At 47.3% G+C, this 24,948-nt stretch overlaps 1 protein-coding gene across 2 annotated transcripts in view; it reads right to left on the reverse strand.

The window, feature by feature from the left end:
• The window catches only part of PCF11 (PCF11 cleavage and polyadenylation factor subunit), a 324,271-nt gene that overhangs the window by 169,969 nt on the left and 129,354 nt on the right, over positions 1 to 24,948 (reverse strand). For both annotated transcript variants that reach the window (XM_078658484.1, XM_078658483.1), the window contains exon 12: positions 8,943 to 9,126. In XM_078658484.1, coding sequence (XP_078514610.1) covers positions 8,943 to 9,126 — 184 coding nt within the window. The remainder of the gene's footprint in view (positions 1 to 8,942; positions 9,127 to 24,948) is intronic.

Consider the following 24,948-nt stretch of genomic DNA (forward strand, 5'->3'; position numbering starts at 1 on the left):
ACGACATACGGTTGTGTCCAGTACCGCACCTATGAACAGGTTGCGCTGTGAGGGCACCAGGTGAGACTTGGGTACATTTATCGAAAAACCCAACCTGTGCAACAACTGAGTTGTCTCTTGCAGATGATGGAGCACCTTCTCTGGCGACTCCGCTTTGATCAGCCAGTCGTCTAGATACGGAAATACATGAATCCCCGTTCTCCTGAGATGAGCTGCCACCACTGCCATCACCTTGGTGAAGACTCGAGGTGCAGTAGTAAGGCCAAACGGAAGGACCACAAACTGGTAATGCTGTGACCCAACCGTGAAACGGAGATACTTTCTGTGAGACTTCAAGATGGGAATATGAAAATACGCATCTTGCAAGTCGATCGACACCATCCAGTCCTCTTCCAACAGCGCCTGAAGAACCTGTGCAAGAGTGAGCATTTTGAACTTTTCCTGCTTCAGGTAAAGGTTCAAAATCCTGAGGTCCAGAATTGGCCGAAGTCTGCCATCTTTCTTGGGGATCAGGAAATACCGGGAGTAGCACCCCTGACCCCTTTCCTGCTCTGGAACCACCTCTATCGCACCCTTTCGGAACAGTGCCAGGACTTCTTCCTGCAAGAGAAGCAGGTGGTCTTCTGAACAATAACCCTGGCAAGGAGGGTAATTGGGAGGGAATTCCTGGAAAGGAAGAGCATACCCATTCTCTACAAGATTGAGAACCCAAAGATTCGATGTTATAAATTCCCAATCTTGTAGAAAATGAGTAAGCCGACCCCCTACTGGGCCCACATGATCCGGAATGGCGGATCTAGGGCTGCTTTGCTGCGTTGGCCGGGGGTTGGGAAGGAGAGGAGGAGGAGGAGGAGGAAGCTTGACGACCTCTAGGACGGGGTCTTTGTCTGCCTCTGTACGACTTGTACAGCGTGTTCTGCTGCTGCTGCTGAGGCTGCTGCTGCTGGAATGATCTGTAAGATCGAAAGGAAGATCGGCCAAATCCTCTGAAACGTCTTCCGGTAGTACCTCTGGATTGAAGGCCTAAAGATTTTGCAGTGGCCCTACTGTCCTTAAAACGTTCCAAGGCAGTATCAGCCTTCTTTCCAAACAGACCTGAACCATCAAATGGTAAGTCCATTAAAGCAGACTGTACATCAGCAGAAAACTCCGAAGATTTGAGCCAAGCCGCTCTCCTAGTAGCCACAGAGGAACCCATGACTCTTGCCACCGAGTCTGCAGTGTCCAAACCACTCTGGATGACCTGTCTCGCAGCCGCTTGGGTGTCCGAGATTACCTCTTGAAAATCCTTCCTGTCATCCTCAGGAACCTTAGGAATGAGTTGTTTGACAGAGTCCATCAAAGCATGGATATATCTCCCCATCAAACACGTAGCATTAGTTGACTTCAATGCCATACTGGCTGATGAAAAAACCTTTTTAGCATTTTGGTCCTGTTTCCTGGATTCCTTGTCTCCAGGAACCTGTGGAAATGCCCCAGCAGATTTTTTAGAACAGGCAGCCTGCACTACCAAACTCTCAGGAAGAGGATGCGTTGTCAAAAATGCAGGGTCATCCGGTGCAGCTCTATATCTTCTTGCCACCGTTTTAGAAACCGCTGGAGCAGTCAAAGGTTTCTTCCAGACCTCATAGACAGGTTCAGACAACGCCTCGTTGAATGGTAACATAGGCTCGATCACAGATGAGGGTGAATGAAGTACCTCAGTTAAAATATTGGGTTTATAATCAGCTGTAGGCAGAGTTATATTTAGTAAACTCGCTGCCTTCTTAATCACAGTGTGGTAAGGCACTACATCCTTAGATGGAGCATTCGATACAGAAGCCAACTCCCATTCAGGTGACAGTTCAAGACCACTGGCTTCACCTAACTCATCAAATGGATCCTCAGAATCCTGTAATTCTCCTTCCTCAGTGTCAGAATACCCATATTTTTCCTCCTCTAAAAGTCTCTGGGCCTTCCTCCGAGACCTTTCTTTCACAATTGAAGTTAAAGGATTCGGAATCGACTCCGACGGGGTCGCTGCTGGCGTCGAGCCCGACGTCGGATGAGGCTTCTCGACACGAGGTCGGACAGAATCCTGCCTCGGAGTCACGGGTATCGGCGTCGATGGGATCGGCGTCGATGGAGCCGGCGTCGTGCGCTTCGGCGTCGACGACACCGGTGGTGTCGGAAAATGCCAATGCGGCGGTAGAGCCGGCATGAAGGGTGCAGGGGCATAAGCCTGCGGAACCCCTAGATTAAAGGCCATAGGACCCGTGGGACCAACAGGTGCACCAGACGGGAACATTGCCCTTGAATATACACCATACATGGCGTTCAGGAACTGGGAAGGATCCTGACCTGGAGTCGGAAACTCAGGATACGGACCTCTCGGATGTTCCCGGGGAGGCGGAGTCGATACGACGTCGACCTCTTCCTCTGGCGCCGGAGCCGGAGTCGATGAACCATCGGGTGCCGGAACTTCGGCTCCACCAGCCCCCTGCTCCTCACCTTCATCCTCCTGACCAGAAGGATTTGATGGAATTGGAGACTGGACCTGTTCCTGAGGTTCGGGTGAAACTGGATGCACAGCCTCTTCATGCTCCGATTCCGAAACCTCCACTTCTTTACACACGAGCTTGATCTGGGACTTTGGTTTCGAGCTAGAGTCCTTCCCAGAGTGATGACGTGACTCATGGGACTTCCTTCTGTGTTTCTTCTTCGAAGACTTCGAAGCGTGTGCTGATGATGACTCAGAGTGTGACCTCGAACGAGACCTCGATCTCGACCTCGACCGACGAGATCGAGATTTTGACGACTTCTTAGCTTTTTTGCTCTTGAGTTTCGCCATAAGAAGCTTTGTCTCCCTCTCTCTTAAGGCTTTTGGAGTCATCTTCTTACAACAGGAACAGTCCTCGACATCGTGGTCCGAGCTCAAACACCATACACAGCATTCGTGGGGGTCGGTAATTGACATGGTCTTGCCACATTCGCCGCAGGCTTTAAATCCCGTCTTCTTCGACGACATCTCGAAGAAAAAGTAATAAAGACACAATTACGAAGAAATAGTAACAAAGTTACTGGAAGCTACTACACGATCCCTGAAAACCGTTAGCGTCGACGACGCGGAAAAAAGGGAACTGATGTCATCACGCCGGCGTGGGCCTGTTATAGGCGCCGGTGACGTCAGCGAGGTCGCGTGCGATGCCGTGCCTCTGTGACGTCCGGATCCACGTCGGCGCGAAGCTACAAAAGAATTTCCGAATGTTGCTGACGCAAGGGGGATATTCACAAGGTGAGGAATCCACACGGCAGATGTATCTATCAGAAGCACATTTCACATTTTTTCTTCTGCTGCCAACTCCAAACCTCACCCTTTCCCTTATGGGGTCCCTCAGGGCTCTATTCTTAGCCCGCGGCTGTTAAATATCTATGTTAAACCATTGGCGACCATCGCAGAGGAGGCCGGGTTGTCCCTTTTTTCATACGCGGACACCCAGATTATCTTCACGCTTTCTACTGGGAAGGCGTCTGGTCTATCAGTTCTTCAGGATGGCCTAAGACAAATTGCAGCACGGATGCAATTTAATATGCTCAAGCTTAAGGGCGATAAGACAGAGGTTCTCATTTTGGGGACAAAAAGATCTATGGGGTGCCCAGCATTCGCCTACCGAAATGGGAGCCCCACCTCTACCCACCGTTCTGCACTGTTTCTTCAGGCCCCCTTCGACGCGTAATCCACCTCCCTCTACTGTATTGTTAATCAATTGCGTTTCCCATTCTCTGCGTATCGTTGCCATTCGAAAGCCTTTGATCAATCAGAACATTCGAGGAAGGCCGTTGGCCCTACCTGTGCCGGGATTGGTAGCAGTCGATGGAATGGACTCCATTCAAGTTCTGTCCAGGGTGTCGCGCTAAGTTTCCATGCACCAACTTGCACGAGGTGTGCAACCTTTGCCTATCGCTGGAACACGACGAGAAGGACTGCGACGCATGTCTGTCGTTTTGATCAAAGAACACGCTCCGTGACCGTTGGACTGGACGTCCCGAAATGTACCAGCAAACTGGGTCTGCGCCAGATCTCCTCGGAGAAGAGTTCGAACACGAAGAATCTCAAGCACAAGAAGCCGAAATGAAGGAACACCTCTCCTTGTCTGAAGCAGACTCAGATGCCAAAGACCTCACACCGAGACAACGGATCGTGAGTAAAGAGACTTCCTTCCCCTACCATCTCCTCCATAAAAATGCTCCAGTTCCTCCTCTGCCTTCAGGACAAGGTCGTCACCGAGAAAAGGTTTTGAGCACCCCGCCAAAACATTAACAGCCTTCCGGCTCGGGGTCTTCTTGTCTCCACGCCGGTACCAACCAAGTCCGTAATTTGGGCTTCATTATTGACGATCAGCTGTCTATGAGACAGCAAGCGGTAAAGGTTGCGGCTACCTGTTTTACTGTATTAAAATGGCTAAAAAAATTGTCTAGATGCTTCTTTACTCCACCCAAAGAACCGTGGTCCAGGAGCTTGTGACCTCAAGAATAGACTATGGTAACATCCTCTATCTAGGGGCTAACAAGGATGTATTACGCAGCCTACAGCTGGTACAGAATGCTGCAGCTAGATTACTATGTCGAATCCCCAAAGCTACTTCCATCTCTACCTATCTACGCTTTCTTCACTGGCTGAAAGTGGAAAGCAGAGTTAAGTTCAAAGCCTTGAGCCTTCTCTTCAAGATCAAGTCTGGCACTGCTCCCCAATATCTGCAAGTTTTAGCCCAGCCCTAGCAACCTTTATGCTTGTTACGTTCCACAACCAAGGAACTTTTTGATTCCTAGGGTTAGACTTTCACGGATGGGCGGCCACACGTTTGCCTTTCTCGGCTTTACTCTGTGGAACACTCTTCCCGCATCCCTCCGTCGCGAAACATGCTTTGCAAACTTTCGCAAAGGTTTAAAGACATGGCTGTTCAACCAATAATACCATCACCTTCTTTTGCACTCTTCAGGCTGGCGCTGGGAAACCCTTTTTGGGTAGCTCTGCGCCTTACAAAAATAATTTAACATAACTTGTAGTCACAAATCCACCACTGGAGTCAAGGAGGATTTGTGAATAAGATGTTTGATACCAAACATACCAATTTTCTGTGAAGCCATCATGCAGCTGGGGGAACTAGTTTTTACCATTGTCCAGCACATGGGTTAAAATGGCTTCCCTGATCACTTGTACTGGCAGCAATGGAATCGTACAGCTCAGGGGCATATCTGCTCCTGCAGGTATATCCTCACATGGAATATAAGGCCCCCTGCCTTTGGGATGTAAGGTTGCTGTAGTGGTGACTTACAAATATTACAAGCAGTGTTAGGGGACATGGCATACAGCGATGTGTGTCAGGTCATGTTTTCACTTTTGTCTGCACCAAAACACGCAGCCTGCGATTGAAGCCCTGCATGAGTCTATGGGGTCCCTTAGGGTGGCACCGATCGTGCTGTAGCCCTGGGGGGCCCTTTTAAGTACCTCAGGTCCTAGGTACCAGGGGTACCATTTACTAGACAAAATTGTACAGTTTTGGGGTAAGAGTTCTGGCACGGGGGACCTGGTTAGCAGGAACCCAGTTCACTTCAAGTCAAAATCACATTATATACCAGGCAAAAAGTAGGGGAAACCAGGTCAAAAAGGGGCACTTTACTACAGTCCCAAGACGTTCGCTAAGACTATATAATAAATTACTTTTGACCTATCCAAAAGGAAAGGGAAGCATGCAGAAGGAAGTCAACCATGTCAGCGGGTGTGCTGGAACAAGTGGCAGAACTTGCAGAGGGACTCTACCACCCCTCGACCGCTAGTAATGCAAGCCGACTCGCCCCTAAGCTAATAACAAGTTTCTATCAGAAGATCGATAAGAAGTCTACACCTATGACAACCACTAGAGCAGTACTGAGTCAGGTGAACTGCGAGAGTAGCCCACTCGGTTCTTAGACTGAGTTGGGAATGGCATTACTCAAAAGCAGGTCAGTTCACTGTAGTGTAAATAAAACCAGTGAAGAGAGTACCAAAGGGAGTTGCCTGCGAGATTAAGGATGTTATAGTTGACCAACAGCCCAGGCACAAGAACAAATTCAAGTACGGTCACACAGCAAAACCACTGATATGCAAGGTGCATGGGAATAGCTACTGAGTAAGTGAAAAGTTAAGAAGCTCAGTAAAGCCAGAGATCCTTCTTTAGAACCATTAAAGTGCCTAACCTAGGACTGTGTAAACCAAGGCGCTGCAGCATTGTGTGGTCAGCAGGGAGACAAATGCCCTCGTAGCGACTGTCTAAGAACCAGCTCCTTAATCTTGCGCGACTATACCCTTCTCAGTGTACCATTAAGTGTTACAGCTCGTGGGAGAGCGAGCATAGAGGGTGCTGGGATTTGACTGCCCTATTACACTACACTCATCAAAACACCAAGGTGAGAAACCAATCCAATCTGTGGCTGTCGACAGCAATTTTTGTTTAGAATGGAGACCCTTACCGACCCACCCTTAAGGAGCTTGCTAGATCATTGGGTCCCGCCCCACACAATCAAACCATGTTTTTGGCATGGGCAACTACTCCTTTGAAAAAAGACGGAAAAAAAAAAAAGACAGGCGGAGCTTTTGGAATGCTTTTTTTGTATAATAGTGTCAGTATGTGAGCGAGGTGTTGCGGTACAGGTGTGCATGCAATATGTTCTATATGCCTGTTTATGAGACATGCAACTGAAATATCTTGGCTTAGGTACTCCATGAGAATTAACACAGCATAGTGTTTGCAATGGTGTCATTTAGCTAATGAAATGCCAAGGTGACATTTTTAAAATTGGGATGACAACTTGAAAGGTCAGAACAAGAATAAAAGAACACAGAACCATACGCTTTGGGAATAATAATACAAACATGAGCAGACACTTCCTCAAATATAGCCATACTGAGGTTATTTATTTAGACTGTAAATTCCAAAAGGAACAGAAATGGATATTTAGTTTATTAAGTCATGTCTAAGGACTCAATGAGGACATCCTGTGGATGAGTTCATCGTAAGCAAAGGAATCAATCCGCATTTGTACGGCACACACCGTCACCCCTAGGGGCATCTGAGTGCTGAAGTGTGTCTCTTAAGAGCAAGGTCTTGAGCTTTTTTCCGAAGTCGGTCAGGAATGGTGCTGTTCGGAGGTGGACAGGTAGGTTGTTCCAGGTATTGGCAGTGATCTAGGTGAATAAGCGGGCCCCACTGTGGCTTCGGTAAATGTGTGTGTGTGTGCGTGTGAGGCGGAGCACAGGTGTCTTGCGGGCAGATGGAATTTCCGTCGATGAGTAATTTATGATGGTCCTTTGGTGTATAGAGCTTTGTAGGCGTGAGCGAGGACCTCTGGCATCTCTTCTGGATGGGGAGCCAGTGGAGGTTTTTGAGGTGGGAGGTGATGTGGGTCCATTTGTGGAGGTTCAGGATCAGTCTGGCTGTGGTGATCTGTAAAGCCTGGAGTATTCCGAGGAGTTGGGTAGAGATTCCTGCATACAGCGCGTTGCCGTACTCGTGGCAGTTGGTGACTAGGGCATGCGTGACACAAGGAGATCTGGTACTGGGGGTGAGTGTCTGAAACGTTTCAGCGATCCGTCCATCATCTCCTTGTGTTTGCTTTGTTCGCTCTAAGTTGGCAGGGTATGCCCAGACCTGGGTCCCTTGGTCACTTGGCCACTGGATTCAAGCTGGCCTGGATGATGAAGGCTAACCCGTAAGCGGTCCCAGGAGGTTTGTTTCCAGTCCTGGCTTGGCAGTTCAGGCTGAACTGTTCCCACGCGGTAGAGGGTCAAGACTGATTTTCATAGATCTGGTTCTGAACCGGAGTGGCGAAGTGAGCTTAAGAAAGACGATAGATTCTACCCAGATCTGTGACTGGGGGTGAGTGTCTGGAAAGTTTCAACGCTCCATCCATCATCTACTTGTTGTAGAGGATGATAGGCAAGTCATTGACAAAGCAAGTTTGAGGTTTTGGTGTAGACCCAGAAAGTGATTAGGAAGCTCCTGATAGCCCCGATGAAGAGCATACTGTTAACTTGTCAATGATCAATACAAATTCTATGATACAGCCATCAACTGTACTTTTACAGGCAACAGTGGCTTCTTAAGTGCCACAGAATCTTAGGATTAACAATGGGCAGGGCCCATTTTCTAATAAGGAAGCTTGTGCCAGTGTTATCCTTTTATCCTTCCACAGCTTTTTCCGAGGGTTTGCTTTTTTTTTTTTAAGTATTGACACAGGGACAATAGACACTAGAATCAAAAGCCTCCTTTTTGGGGAAAAAAAAGCAGGTGGCTTTTAAAACAAGTAAGATTTTTCTAAAACCTGCAGGTTGATTTCATACATTTGAGGCTTACGAGGCCAGAGGCGCTAAATACAAACCTGAAGTAGACCGAACTCCAATATTAAAAAGTCAGTGAATTTGATTAAAGTCAGTTATACCATCATGAAGTAGGAGTTATTTTCCTTTGAGTAAAGCAATAACTTCTAACTGCTCTGTCTTCAAAGAAAACACTTACATTTGAGATCAGCAGGAAATAAAGTGAAACGGCACATACCCTTCACAAGGAAAAGCATTCTTAGTTAAAGAAAACTGAAACCTTTGAACAAATAGAGTACTCAAGCAGATTTCCACCACACAATGTGCAGTTAAAAATCGGAAGCAGGAGGCCTCAGGAAATAGTGGACTTCTCAGCTCAAACATCACTGGCTGAAGTTCAGGCGACAATAATAAGGTGAATAAGCGATGTATGCCCCAGAAAAGCATGTGAAAAATCAGAGTACAGACAGATCACACTCCAAATGTTAGAGTACTCAAAGTACTCTGACTGCAAAGGCACTTTTCGAATACACAAAATGCATAATATGATTATTTACAATATTAGTCATTAATTGGCTAACAGATTTGAGCAACCAGTTTAACTTACAGTTAAGCCGTAGTACCACCTTCGGTGGGTTATCTTTCTGCTAAAATCTTTTTCAGTTCTGTTTTGACGGTAGTGCCAATCCAAATGGTCTGCATATACATCAGTCTGTTTTGCAGTAAACCTCATTCCACAGGAATAACACTGAATACCTGTATACAGCCGGTTTATAACACTGTCATATCGCCTATTTAAAGAAGTAAGAATGTTAGTATTGACAAAAGGATGGCAGAAAAATACTGCTAACTAATGCCATGAATTTCCTCTCGCAAACACAGTTTCTACTTAACCAATCTGAAGGAAAATGCTACTTACCAGTATGCATCTGTTCTTGGCATGTAGAGCTGCAGATTCGTATACTGTGCATTAGATCGCAACCTGGTGTTGGGCTCGGATGATTGCAGGTTGTTGTCTTCTTGGAAGAAGTCTTTGTAGTCACGAGATAGGTGACTCCTCCCTTGGACAATACTGCGCATGGGCATCGACTCCATCCTTAGATTGTTTTTCACCATGATGGGAAATGATGGAGTAGCAGAAGGAAAGAAAGAAAGGATGTCCATCTGGGTTTATCTAATTAAGATGATATCTGGAACGGATACACGTCCAGGGGAGGCGGGAGGGCGTATACGAATCTGCAGCTCTACATGCCAAGAACAGATGCATACTGGTAAGTAGCATTTTCCGTTCGAGGCATATGAGCTGCAGATCGTATACTGTGCATCGATTGTGCAGCAGTGTCTCCCCTAGCGGTGGTCGCCTGTATCCGTTGCAGTATTTTGAAACAGAGTTCTTAGAACAGCTTGGCCTACTGCAGCTTGCTGCTTGGCCTGCAAATCAACACAATAGTGTTTAGTGAATGTGTGTATTGTAGACCATGTTGCTGCCTTACATATGTCCTCTAGTGGTAGGTTTCCTAAGAAAGCCATAGAGGCACCTATTTTGCGAGTAGCGTGTGCTCTAGGAGGAACGGTCAGTGTACGTTTAGCTTTTTGATAGCATATTTGTATACACTTTACAATCCCCCCTTAGAGATGGGGTTGCCTTTGTGTGAGGTAGAGAGAGATACAAATAATGGTTTTGTCTTTCTAAAGGTTTTTGTCCTATCTGTGTAGTATAACAGGGCTCTTCTAACATCTAGGGTGTGTAAAGCCCTTTCTGCCACAGAGTCTGGGTTTTGAAAAAAAACAGGTAGCTCTACTGATTGGTTAAGGTGAAAAGGAGTGATCATTTTGGATTAGGCCTAAGAACCACTTTGTTGGGATGTATTTGAAAAAATGGTTCTTGTATTGTGAATGCTTGTATTTCACTAACTCTTCTGAGAGAGCTGATGGCAACAAGGAACACAGTTTTCCATGTTAGGAATTGTAATTCGCACTTGTGTTAAGGCTCGAAAGGGGGGCCCATGAGCCTTGCAAGGACCACGTTTAGGTTCCATACTGGAGCAGGTGGTAACCTAGGCGGGATTATACGTTTTAATCCTTCCATAAAGGCTTTGATCGCAGGTACTCTGAATAGAGATAGGTGCTGTCTATTCTATAAATAGGCTGCAATCGCTGCCAGATGCAGACGTATGGAAGAATAAGCTAAATTGGACCTTTGTAGGTGTAGAAGGTAGCAAATGATACTTTGGATGGCAACATCCAGAGGATCAATCGGATTATGGTCACAATATATTGCAAATCTTTTCCACTTAGCGGCATAACACGCTCTGTAGTAGGTTTTCTAGCCTCTTTAATTATGTTCACACAGTCTGGTGGTAGGTTTAAGTAACCAAACTAAGACTTCAGGAGCCAGATCGCCAAATTCAGTTGGCTTGGTTCTGGGGGTCTTATTTCTCCATGGTTCTGTGTTAACAGGGAGGGCTTGAGGCGTAATTTTTGAAGTGGAACCAGTGAGAGATCTAGTAGTGTGGTGAACCACGGTTGGCGTGCCCATGTGGGAGCTACTAGTATCAGTTTGAGAGACTGCTGTCTGAGTTTGCGCACTACTAGTGGAATGAGTGTGAGAGGCGTACGCAAATCTGCCTGACCAGTTCATCCATATTGCATTCCCCTCCGACCGTGGGTGTGGAAACCTGGCGGCGAAGGTTGGGCATTTTGGATTTTCTTGGGTGGCAAACAGGTCTATCTGTGGATGCCCCCACTTTTGGAAGAATGGTTGAAGAACTTGTGAATGTATTTCCCATTCGTGAATCTGTTGTGACTGTCGACTCAACAGATCTGCTATTTGATTGTGAATTCTTGGAAGGTGTTCTACCGTGAGGTGTATGTTCTGGGGAATGGCCCATCTCCAAATGTTCTGTGCGAGCTGGGACAGTTGCAGAGAGTGTGTCCCCCCCCCTGTTTTTGTATATAAAATACATGGCTGTCATATTGTCCGTCCGGATTAAGACAGCTTTGTTTTGTATTTGCAGTTGAAACGTTTCGAGTGCTAGGAAGATTGCTAGCAGCTCTAGATGATTGATGTGGAACAGTTTTTGTTGGTTGTTCCATTGTCCTTGTGTGGTATAGTGCAAGAGATGGGCTCCCCATCCTGTGAGGGATGAGTCTGTCGTGAGCACTATCTGTGGAACAGGTTCTAGGAATGGCCGTCCCTTTGTCAAGTTTTTGGTGTTCCACCATTGCAGAGAGCGATATGTACGGCTGCCTACCAACACCAGGTCTGTGAGCAGACCTTGAGCCCGATTCCACTGTTGTGCTAGGCATTCTTGTAAGGGGCGCATTTGCAGCCTTGCATGTGGAACTATGAAGATGTAAGATGCCATCATGCCTATCAGTCTCATGAACACACTGGCTTGGAGAGACTGCTGGTGTTGAAAAATGGAGACCACGGTCTGAATGCTCTGTATACTGGCTGGACTGGCATACGCTAGAGCTGTAGATGTGTTTATGGTAGCTCCTAGATACTGATGAACGTGCGAAGGCTCTAGGTGCGACTTGGTGTAGTTTATTGTAAACCCTAAGTTGTGCAATGTCTGAATTGTTTGCTTTGTGTGTTGTACACATTGGCTGAATGATTTTGCTTTTATGAGCCAGTCGTCTAGATAAGGGAAGACATGTATATGTTGTCTTCCGAGATGTGCCGCTACTACTGCTAAGCACTTTGTGAACACTCGTGGTGCTGTTGTGACCCCGAATGGAAGGACTTTGAACTGATAGTGTTGTCCTTGTATGATAAACCTTAAATACTTCCTGTGAGCAAGATGTATAGGAATGTGAAAGTAGGCATCCTTTAGGTCTAGTGTTGAAAGAAAATCGTCTTGTTGTAGTAGTGGGAGTACTTGTTGCAGAGTGATCATGTGAAAATGATCTGATTGTATGTAATGGTTGAGGGGCCTGAGGTCGAGAATTGGGCATTGTGTCCCGTCCTTTTTGGGAATTAGGAAGTACAAGGAGTAAACTCCTGTTCCTTGTTCCTCTAAAGGAACTACTTGAATAGCGTCCTTTTGTAGAAGTGCTAGAACTTCCTGTTGAAGCAGAGTTATATGGTCTGTGGACATTGGACGCTGCCTGGGTGGTATGTTTGGGGGGGTTGCTGTGAGTTCTAGGCAGTAGCCATGTTGGATAATTTGTCTTACCCACCTGTCTGTCGTGATGGAATTCCAGACAGGTAGGAACTGTGATAATCTGCCCCCCACAGGAGTGGGATGCTGTAGGGGAGGCAGAGGGAAGTCACTGTTTGGGAGTGGAAGAGGAGCGGTTGTTGTTATTACCTCTGCCTCTTCCCTTGTTATTATTGCCTCTGTATCCTCCTCTAAAGTAGCCTTTATTAGAGGAGGTTTGTGTGTCTTGAAAGATGACGTATCTGCGCCGGTTTGCTTAGAGCCTCCTCTATAAAAGGAGCGGCGAAAAGAACCTCTGGTCTGTGTGGATTGTAGTGCACCCATAGACTTAGCCGTGTCTGTGTCCTTTTTCATCTTTTCTAGTCTGTTGTCTACTTCCGGCCCGAACAATTGGTTTTGATTGAAGGGCTGGTTCAAGATGGTGGTTTGAACCTCTGTCTTAAACCCTGAAATGCGTAACCACGCATGTCGTCTGAGTATGACGCTAGTATTGACTGCTCTGGATGCTGTGTCAGCTACATCTACTGCACATTTGATTGAGGCATTAGATATTAATTTGCCTTCTTGAATGAGCTCTGTTGCCTGAACTTTGTATTGATCTGGGAGGTGCTCCATTAGTTTTTCTAATTGGTCGCAGTGAGCCCTATCGTAACGTGAGAGCAGGGCTTGTGTATTTGCTATGCGCTATATATTTGTAGCTTGCGCAGCAATTAGTTTCCCTGAGGCATCAATAACTTTGGATTCCTTGTCAGGTGGGGGTGTGTCACCAGAAGTCTGGGAATTAGCCCTTTTCCGTGCATTGGACACTACCAAAGAGTCTAGTGTCAGATGTCCTTTAATATAGACTGGATCAGATGGTGCTGGTCTATATTTCTTTTCTATTCTTGGATTTAATACTCAGCATCGTACTGGGTCTTTAAAAATGTCTGGAGCATGTTTAATGACACCTTTGATCATTGGTAGTATTTGCGTAGACCTTTGTGATTGCTCAAATGTGTCAAGTAAGAAATCCTCATCAATGGCATCAGAGTGCATTGAAACTCCGTGGTAAAGGGCAGCTCTATTTAAAAGAAGATTAAACCCAATACGGTCTTCTGGAGGTGAAGGTTTTGTTGGGTAATACTGAGGATCAGGAATGTTAGGTACATTGTATGGATCTAAATCAACATCTTTAGGATATTTTGGATTGACATCTTCATCTAAAGGGTATGCATGTGGCTCTGGTATGTCAATCGCCCCAGGTACCGGTAGTGGTTGTTTTGTGTTTTTTTGCAGTAGAAGGCGTAATTAAGTCCCGTGGCAAATTTTTCGGTGCAGAGGGTGGTTTCGGCTTGGTAGGCTTGATAGAAGGTTTAGGCGTTTTTGTATCAGGCCTTGTAGTCTTTGGTACCGATGGAGTCGAATCTTTCGGGTCCGGTACGATCTTCGGCTTCGGCACCGATGCATCTTTTGGCCTGGGTGCCGAAGGATCTTTGTCTTTGGGCACCGAAGGGCATTTCGGCTTCGGTGTCGAAGAATCCTTCGGTGTCGAAGGATGTATGTGCTTTGGTGCCAATGGAGGAGGTGGAATTGGCACGTGTGGTTTTGTCGGTGCCGAGGCACCGGAAGGCATAGTTGTTTTCCTCGGAGGCAGGGCGTTGGAGGGGATATTTCGGTCTCGACTGGGCCCCATGGGCGGAGAGCGGACCGTTGCCTCCGTCTTGGATAGTGTCTGTTGTGCAGGGGCAAGAGTACTCACGGGTTGCCGAGATGGAATCAAGTTGTCAGAGTCCTCTGTCCCCGATATGATCTAGAGATTAGGCGATTCTTACTCGGCGACGAGTGGAGCCTCGTCCTCGGAGAAGTCTTCTTCGACGATCTCCTCCTCGAAGATGGCCTCCGGTGCTGATCTCATCTCGTGTCGATGTGCTCTCCGATCCCGAATGGTCTTCTTCGATCGGAAGGATGCACAGGCTGTGCAGGTCGACTCGTCGTGATCTGGTGATAGACAGCGGTTGCAGACCTCGTGATGGTCGCTATGAGGGAATTTTGCTCGACATACCTGGCATCTCTTGAATGGAGTTCTGTCCATGAGGCGTAGGCCGTACGGCACCGATAGGCCCAACAGCCCGCGTCGACGCACCGGAATGTAACTGATGTCGAAGTTAGTCTCTTCGATGTCGATAATGTTTTCGTAAAGTTTTTACGTTTTGAAGTTGCTAAAAAGTCTTTTCTAGCCGGAGCGGAAAACTTTCATCCGAACCCAGTGGCGGAAAAAAACAATCTAAGGATGGAGTCGATGCCCATGCGCAGTATTGTCCAAGGGAGGAGTCACCTATCTCGTGACTACAAAGACTTCTTCCAAGAAGACAACAACCTGCAATCATTCGAGCCCAACACCAGGTGGCGATCTAATGCACAGTATACGATCTGCAGCTCATATGCCTCGAACCTATAAATATCAGCCTCAACTGCTCTAACAAACTACCTTACATTAAATTATATACAAAGGAAGCATTGTAACTTAGAAACAGCCACTTATAGGGACATTTGTCAGTTTCTGTGGAAAACCAATAAATAAATCACGAAAACACTTTTTTGGGTGGATACAGAATCTGCCTGTGGATTCCTCACCTTTTGAATTACCCAGCATTCCTCGGAAATTCTTTTTTTTTTTTTTAGTTCTCCCACGTCAACGAGAACGTCACAATAGCACGGCTCCGATCGAGACTTCGTATGACGTCAACGGAGCCATAAGAAGACCTCGTTGGCGTGCTGACATCAGTTCCGCCCATTTTTTCCGTGCCCTCGAGGCGACACACACAAATATATAGATACACACACACACACACACTTATACATACACACACACACGCACACATATATACACACACACACACACAAAAAAAGCCAAAAACCAAAGCATTTCCTTGCAATAAACTGTAGGGAATATAAATGACATACGAAAAATAATGTCAAAGAGTCAGAAGTTTTTCTGTATAAGCAGGTGGACAACGGGGAGGCGGGTGGGTCAGTGAGGAAGCCACAGGCAGATACTCTATCCACCAGAAAAAAGCATTATCAAAGAGAAGTAACTTGCTCTTCTGATGGATACATCTGCCTGTGGATTCCTCACCTTTTGAATTGAATCCCAAGCTGTTCCTCTCCCGGAGGAGGATGTCCAACCACCTATACCAAAAAATCTTGCAGCACAGAGTGCACAAAAGGGTCGTCCCTCCTAACTTCCGACTCCAAGCAGTAATGCTTCGCAAGGGTGTGGAGGAAGGCCCAAGTTTCCGCCCTGCAAATGTCTACAACAGGAACACCTCTAGCCAAAGCATAAGACGACTTAGGTCTCGTGGGATGAGCTCCACAACCTTCAGGCGGCTCCTTTTTGGCCAAGGTGTAGCAGATCTTGATGCACAAGATGATCCACCTGGACGAGTTCGCTTGTGGACAGCTTTGCCCTTCATCCTTCCAACATAGCCCACAAACAGCTGGTCATCCCGTCTTAGGTCCCTGGTTCTGTCCAGGTAAAAGCGGACAGCCCTCTTAGTGTCCATATGGTGAAGTCTCTCCTCATCTTTGGAAGGGGGAGGATAGAATGTAGGTAAGATAGTAGACTGCCCTAGATGGAAAGGAGTGACCACCTTAGACAGAAAGGCAGCCCTGGTCCTGAGAAACATCTTTTCTGCATGGATGGTTAAAAACGGAGGTTTGGAACTAAGAGCCTGAAGTTCACTTACCCTCCTGGCTATACTAGGTACACTAGGCAATACTTTTCTGAACGCTAAGAAGTCTCAATGGACAACTAGGAAGAGGCTCAAAAGGAGACCCCATCAGGAAAGTAAGAAATACATTCAAATCCCACTGTGTCATAATGAAGGTAGTGGGAGGGAACCTATTGGTGAGGCCCTTAATGAACCTCATTACAATGGGGGACTTAAATAGAGACGGCTGGTCCGGCATGCCGACAAGTAACGCTTTACCGTAGCCACAGCACAACCTTGCTGAGCCAAGGAAAGAGAAAAGATAAGTACATCAGATAAACGGGCCTTCAAAGGATCGATGGCCCTCACTCTACACCATTTCACAAACGTAGACCACCAAGAGGAATAAATAGATTTGGTGGAGTGTCTCCTGGATGATAATAACATCCACCACATCCTATGTGAGAGAAGAGGAACTCAGGTAGCCCCATGAATCTCCAGGCATGAAGATGCAAGCTCTGGAGGGGAGGTGTGGAACCTGCCCCTGCGACTGTGAGAGGAGGTCTGCCCTGAGAGGGAGACGGAGCGGAGGGTGCAAAAGAGAGGTGAAGAAGATCTATGTACCCCACCCTTCTTGGCCAATCCGGAGCGATCAATATGACTTGGGCCTGGTCTTGACTAAAATTCCTCATAACTCGAGGAATCAAGGATATGGGAGAAAATGCGTAATGGAGTTGCGAGCTCCAATCCAACTGAAACGTGCCCCCCAACGCTCCCTGCATAAGACTGCAGAATGACAGGCAGTATGCATTCTCGTGAGTAGCAAACCGGTCCAACCTAGGAAACCCCCCACATCCGGAAGATGTGATAGACCACCTCCGGATGAAGCAGCCACTAGTGATCGGCCAAGGATTGTTGACGGAGCCTGTCCGCACGCACATTTAGTATCCCCGCCAGATGATTTGCAGACACACAAATCTGATGGCCTTGAGCCCAGGAACAGAGTCGTACAGCCTCTCTGCAAAGATGATACGACCCTACCCCTCCCTGTTTATGTACCACATCGCTGTAGTGTTGTCCGTCAGGACTTGAATCAACTGCAAGTGAAGGGAGGGAAGAAAGCCCTTGAGAGCCAAACGTATTGCCCGCAATTCCAGAAGGTTGATGTGAAGCAACCTTTCCTCTGGAGACAAAAGACCCCTGATCTCATGATCCCCAAAGAAGCATCCCACCCTAGAGTAGAGGCATCCATGATTACGGTGGCCAACGGTGGAGAAGGTTAAAATGGCTTCCCCTGAGACCGGTTGCCCGGCACACTCCACCAAGACAACTCCACTGCAGTGTCCCTGGAGATACCGACCTTCTCTCCGAGATCTCCATTGTGCTGATACCACAGCCTGCGGAGGCACCACTGGAGTGCCTTCATGTGCCAGGGTGCATGGTTGACCAACAGTATGCAGGAAGCGAGCAGGCGTAGGACCTTCAGGACTGGAACAACTGCTCAGTCGTGAAACAAAGGAAACATCTCCTGAACGTGGAGAATCCTTTGCGGCAGCGGGTAAGCACAACACAGTAGTGTCCAGTACTGCCCCTATGAACAGGCTGCCCTGAGAGGGCACCAGGTGAGATATGGGTACATTTATTGAGAAACGCAAATTGAACAACAGTCGCATTGTTACGTGCAAGTGACGCAGCGCCATCTCTGGCAACCTTGCTTTGAGCAGCCAGTCGCCAGATAGGGAAAACCACAATTCCTGACCTTCGGAGATGTGCTGCCACCACTGCCATCACCTTTGTCAAAACCAGAGGTGCGGAAGTGAGACAGAAGGAAAGGACCGCAAACTGGTAGTGTTGAGGCCCTACCGTATACCGGAGATACTTTCGATGCGACTTCAGAATAGGGATGTGGAAATACGCATCCTGAAAGTCTATCAACATCATCCGGTCTTCCTGCTGCAGCGCCAAAAGAACCTGTGCTAGAGTCCGCATCTTGAACTTTTCCTGCCGAAGGTCAAAATTCAAGACTCTGAGGTCTAGGATGGTCCTCAGCCGGCCGTCCTTGGGGATCAGGAAATAATGTAGCATCCCTGACCCCTTTCCTGCTCCGGAACCACCTCTATCGCACCTTTCTGCAGAAAAGCAAGAACCTCCTGCTGCAAAAGCGGCAAAGGGTCCTCTGAACACCAGCCCTGGCAAGGAGGGTAAGGAGGTGGAATATCTTAGGGTGTACCCCTTTTCCACAAAATTCAAAACCCAACGTTCCAAAGTAACCGATTTCCAATCTTGTAGAAAATTTGACAACCACCCCCCTACAGGACCAGCATGCTCCAAGATTGGGGAGTTGCTTTCCCGTGGTACCGGCGGTGGAGATAGGAGAGGAGGACTGAAGTCTAAAAGCTCCTCGCAGACGGCCTCTATCTTTTCCTCAGTATGACCTGCTGTTACTGCTGTGGCTGTTGACTGCCTCAAAAGAAAGACACCTTCCCAAAGCCTCGATATGTTTTGCATCCATTGCCCCTGGGCTGGGCCCAAGGATCTTGCAGAAGCCCTGCGGTCATTGAAGAACCGCAGCGCAGAATCAGCATTTGCTCCAAACAATATGGATCCATCGAAGGGTAGATCAGGCAACGTAGCTTGTACATTCCAGAGAGAAACCTGAAGACCTAAGCCAGGCATGCCCCCTGGTAGCCACCAAGGAGCCCATTACCCTGGCAACCGAGTCCCCCGTGTCCAGACCCGACTGAATGACCCAAAAGGCTGCCGCTTGAGTGTCTGAATGCACCTCCAGAAAGTGAACACGATCATCTTCAGGCAACTTAGAAGCTACTTGCTTGACAGTGTCCATCAGTGCATGAATGCACCTCCCTAGCAAACATGTGGCGTTTGTTGACTTTAGAGCCATACTTGCTAAGGAGGACACCTTTTTGGTAGACTGTTCAAGTTTTGAGTCTCTATCCCCCTGGGTAGTAGGGAAAGGAACAAGAAGCCTGAACTACCAAGCTTTCCGGAGAAGGATGGGCAGAGGGGAAAGCTGGATCCCCAGGAGCAGGCTTGTAGCTTAATGCCACTGACCTAGAAACTGCAAGGGCAGACAAGGGCTTCTGCCACACCTCCATAATCGGCTCCGACAACGCCTTGTTAAAAAGGTACCAGAGGTTCTACAGTAGAGGAGGGAGAATGCAACACCTGACCTCGCCTCAGCCGAGAGTAACTGAAGGTCCAACAGATCAGCAGCCTTCCTGATGACTGTGTGGTAAGGGGCAACGTCCAGGGAAGTCATGGCCTTCGGAGAAGAGAGCTCCCAGTCCGGGGAAGTTTCAAGGCCACTGGCCTCCTGTATACCCTCAAAGTCGTCCAGGGAGTAGAGGATCTCCCCTTCCTCATGTTCTTGCTGGTACTTTTCTTCCTCCAGCAATCTCTGCGTGTCCCTCCTGGAACGCAGCTTCGCAATCGGCGTTGGCAGCACCAGCCGCGGCGCCGGTGACAACGGCACCGAAGGAACTTCCAAAGCGGGCAAAGGCACCGCTCAAATCCAGGATGACCTTGGTCCACCACCAGAAGGTGCCGGAGATTGAGGTTTCAAAGTCAAAATCATTGCTATGACCAAGCAGTCAGCATGAAAGGCACAAAAGGCGCCTGTGCATACTACTGGGAGATGCCCAAATTAAAGACATGAGGACCCACAAGGTAAGACAGCGCACAAGTAGGGCAAGATGCCTTGGCATACATGTCAAACATCGCATTAAAGAAATGCGACGGATCTGCTCTTGGTCCTGGAAAAGGAGGATACTGATGCGAAACCCATTAGTCCTGATCCACTCGAGGCCTTACAGGGGGCTGAGGCTGCGGCCCCATAGACACCGGAGCTGGTACAGGCAAAGTCGCTGCAACCGGATACGAATCTGGGAGCCAGAGAATCTCTGGGAGCCGGAGAATCTCTGGGTGTCAGAGAATACCCCGACGCCGGAGAGTGGTTCGGAGTCACCTGTGGAGAAGGATCAAGCGACAGCAACCTTCTCATGGCGCCAATTCACAGGGGAGGGTGACCTCAATGTCCTGCCTTTTGAGGATCGATGTCGAGACCCATGTATTCTCTTCTTAGGCTTCTTTGACTTAAATGCATACGAGGAGAACGACTTTAATCTCTTGCAAACATTCCTCTCTTTTTTTGCCTGCGCCATGAATAGTTTCGCCTCACGCTCCTTTAGCACTTTCGGGTTCATCTTCCGACAGCGTGAACACCCTTCCACATTGTGGTCCGAAGAAAGACACCATAGACAGTAGTAATGGGGATCTGTGATGGACATATAACCCCCAAACTCCTTGCAGGGCTTGAAACCGGCCTTCCTCGAAGTAGCCATTCTCAGTGCAACACGAAGTATGGATAAACACAAAGTTATACCATGTGAAATGGAGAGTCCTAGAAAAAAAACATTACGCGTCGATGGCGTGGAAAAAAGGGAACTGGCGTCATGGAAGAGCTAAGAAAAGAATTTTTGTGGAATGCTGGCGCAGGGGTAATTCTAAAGGTGAGGAATCCACAAGCAGATGTATCCATCAGAAACAGTAGGTAATACAAATGAAATTGGTGCACACCAATCTCATAAAAAAGATTTTCAAACAGGTACAGTTGTAAGGTTAGGGCAAAAAAAAAAAAAAAACACATACAGTTCATAGTAAAATTATGTCAAATAAAACAATGATGGAAAATCACGAACAATGGAGAAAAAATCATTTTAAAAAATGTGAAAATATAAAAGTGAAAAATCAATAAGAAATTTGCAACACCAGCAGGTCAAGTTTACATCTAGGAGAGCCTCTACAGTCAGTAGTAAGTTTAGGCACTCAATCATTATAAGTGTACTTTGTCAATCATCCTTGTCCTCATTCATCCACCTGCCGACTCATTCATGTACTCGTCCATCCACAATAAAACACACATGAAAGTAGACAAAAAATGCAGCCATCTTGCAATGACACAATATATAGTGTATTCACTGTTTTAAAGTTCTATAACGGCAGCCATCTTTAGAAGCTTCTCAGAGCGGTACATAAATTATATACCTTTGGTATCAGACTTTCTGGTGGATACTTTAGCTAAAACTAACTTCCTAACTTTCAGAATATTACCCAGGCACCTGAATGCATCAGTACATTTTCATAATGCGCCTGTGTGCCGCCTACGTTCTAAGATTTCTATGGACTGAACTTATTTAATGTTTGAAAAGTGATTGAATAAAATTACAAAAATCCAACATACACAAGTTAAGCTGATAAATATTGGCTATTTTTTAGGTCTGGCTAGCACATGCAGCGCCGCAGCTGCTTCGCTTGGCGAGCACTCTTGCTGCAGCTTTCTGTCCCGAAGGGAGACAGGAGCTGGCACGCGTGGACAGATGTGCACTCCGTACACATCTCCTGTCCCATGTAGGACTGGCATCACACAGCGCCCGCATCGTGCGCTCTGTGCCTCTTCCCAGTCGGCTCCACAGAGACGGCTTGTATTTTAATATTTGTAACAGGTCAGGAATCCTACTTTATTTGCTCAGCTGCAGTCTTGGCTGGCCTGGCCGCTGGCAGAACCTCTTTGGGATTGCTCAGCATTACACTGCACAGGGTGGCTGGCTTCACTGGAGCGTCCCATGCCCGGAACCCTTCCAAACACACCACAGCGGGGGGCAGCTCTGGCAGTCTAATGATGGACTCATCCTAATAGCGGGCTTCGCATTTCTGCGATTGGTCAGCTTTATTTTGCACCTCTCGTTAGCTGTTGGCGCTACTTACTTGAGTGGACAGATTTATTCTGTATCCATCCTTTCTACACGCCCCATCGGTTCCCACCCTCGCCAATGTTTTTCTGTAATGCACTTTCTAGCCAGCTTTATTCTGTACGGATGAACACACGTGTGCTGCTCACCAGTGTAGGCATGCGTTGTCAGGCTCCCACGCTTGCCTCATCCTGTAGTCTGTGGCTGCTTATGTAAAGGGCCCTGACACTTTCGGCGGACTGTGGTTGGAAGCAGCTGTCAGTCACCGCTGACTGATTGAAGAAGCGCCTCTGGTGGCAGCGATGTTGTGATGTCGCAGTGATTGCGATCTATTCCGCACTCTCATGGTTTAGTCCTGGAAATACAGGAAACTTGTCTACTCAAAACCGTTCACGTGATGTGCGTTTTAAAGCATAGCCGGGAGTGAGGTGTTCTAGCACAAGTGGGACAAAGGGAAGCCGATAAAGGGCCATGCACATTTACATAAGTGGTAATGTATGCAGAGGCACAGGGAAGCAATGCACCGCCCACGTGTTGAAACAGACATGCCTGGAGGCCCTGCTACGGGTGAGGCTGGGTGTGGGGCAAAGGAAATTAGAATTTTTTCTAACTAACATCCCTAAAGTTCGGAAGGTGTTTTTTACTCATTCGTACTTTCTGCAAGCCGTTTCATTTAGAGTGCTTCTAAGCGATATTGGTAAAGATGGAGGTCTTTAAATAGGTTGCTGCTTAAGAAGCGGTAATCATGATCCTTCTGTAAGAGATGCAGTCTGTGTCTTTGGAGCCGATGCCGAATACATTTGGACTTGCAAGCATACTTTGCTTGACAGATTCCGAAATTGCCCTCCCCCTTTACAAAGAGAGTACTTTTAACCACAGAGCAATGAGACATCTTTACACTCGTGTGGTAATTAGCTGTAATGCGTTTGTTATACACTTGTTTGCTCTGTTGAAGGTGGTCTTCTCTCCTTCTGTGTTCCAAACCACAAGACAGAAAGTCCAGGCTTAGATCCTGGCTGTCCTGACCGCTTCCCCTCCCCCTTCCGTTTTGGCTTATAGAAGTTTCACAGAACATTATTTATTGAGGCCCTGGTGTCACCACTAAGTGGTAAATAACACATTCCAGAAGTGAACAAACAATGTTGTTGGCTGGGGCTATCTAAAAACAACTAGCAGTTGAGCCCTGAGCTCAGCAGATTATCAGCAACTGATGTAAATGAAGCCAGATTACCGGAAGAACAACTTCCGGGAGGAGCTGGCTTCTTACTTGGTGACTGAGGGGTTAAAGGCACAGTGGCTGCCAGAGGCTGGCATAACAGTGGCACAGAACTTCTCTGGTGAAGACTCATTACTGATGCCACAGTGGCTAAACAAGAAAACAAGTTACTTACCTGTAAACTTTGGTTCCCCAGTATTGATAACTTTCATAAATTCCCTTGCTTTTGTATCATTCCCCGTCGTCGGAACGGGAGTCTCGGTAACAAAATAACATAGCAGTAGGTACAAAAGATAAAGAAAAAGGCCTAGGCCTCATTCCCTTTTGTAGCATATCCGCCTCTTTATGTAAAAGAGACCAAACTAGGCATCAGCCAATCAGAAGAGCCTCACCCCATAGAACCCTCCTGAAGGAACCTCAGAGCCTCAGATTTTCGTAGCCGTTGTGTAATAGTCACCATATCTGCTGAAGGCTGAGCTTTCCTCGGGGAGGTGGGTGGGCGCATGGGAATCTATGAAAGTTACCAATACTGGGGAACCAAAGTTACAGGTAAGTAATTTGTTTTCTTGCCCCAGTATTGGAACTTTCATAGATTCCCATGCTTTTGTATCAGAGTAGCAAGCAGTTAGCAATAAAAAACACATTTTGTGGCATAAATATACATTGCAATAGCCATCAATACATGAAGATACAAAATGTGTAGAATAAAGGAAGGTGGGATAGAAAGGAAAGCTCACCAATTAGTAGAAGAGGTTCCTCAGGACCGCCTGTCCCTCGGCCGTGTGCTCCTGTTACAAGGATTCCAAGCAGTAATGCTTTGTGAAGGTGTGCACACTGCTCCAAGTCGCAGCTCTGCAAATGCGAAGAGAGCTGTTGAAGAAGCAACTGATCTTGTGGAATGCGCTCTAACTCTGCTGCTCAGTAGCTTACCGGCTGCCGTCTGGCAATGTAGAATAGCATTTGTAATCCACCTCGCAAAACCCTGTTTTGATAGGGGGAGGCCTTTGCAAGGGTCACCAAAAGCAATGAACAATTGGGAGGATTTACGGAATCCCTTGGTGCGATCTAAATAACATTTTAAGCACCGTTGTACATCCAGAGAATGCAGTGACCTCTCCGCTGGTGTAGTAGGGCGAGGAAAGAAAGCTTTAAGAATATCCGGCTCATTTAAGTGGAAGTCCGAGGGCACCATGGGTATGAACTTTGGGTTAGTTCTCAAGATTACTATATTCCTTTTGAATTGGAGAAATGGCTCTTGGATTGTGAGAGCCTGCAACTCCCCAATGAGTCTTGCTTATGTGAGGGCAAGAAGGAGAGCCAATTTCCATGAAAGAAATTGAATGTCTGATCGATGTATGGTTCAAATGGGCCCTTCATGAGCTGTGTGAGGACCAAATTCAATTGCCAAGTTGGAGGCAGAGGCCTCACCGGGGGATAGACACGGAACAATCCTTTGAGAAACTGTTTAACTATCCTGAAAGACCAAAGAGAAGGTCCAGACTCAGAACGTCCCCGGTAAAATGCTGAGCACTATGAGATAATGAGCCGCCAAGGGCATCCGAGATATTTGGGCCGCGAAGGGCACCCGAAGATGATGTGTCGCGAAGGACAACCTTCTTATTTGAGGTGCGAGGACCTCCCAACTGCTTTGAGGTACTAAGACCAACCATACCAGTAGAGGTGCTAGGACCCCCTTGGCTCGCTGGGACATGAGAAGTGATATTGTTAGACTTCCTGGTACGTTTGCCGCTCACAGGTAAGCCATCGCAAGGTA

This window comes from Lissotriton helveticus, chromosome 8 (genome assembly GCF_964261635.1).
Source record: "Lissotriton helveticus chromosome 8, aLisHel1.1, whole genome shotgun sequence".
In the NCBI taxonomy this organism is placed as follows: domain Eukaryota; kingdom Metazoa; phylum Chordata; class Amphibia; order Caudata; family Salamandridae; genus Lissotriton; species Lissotriton helveticus.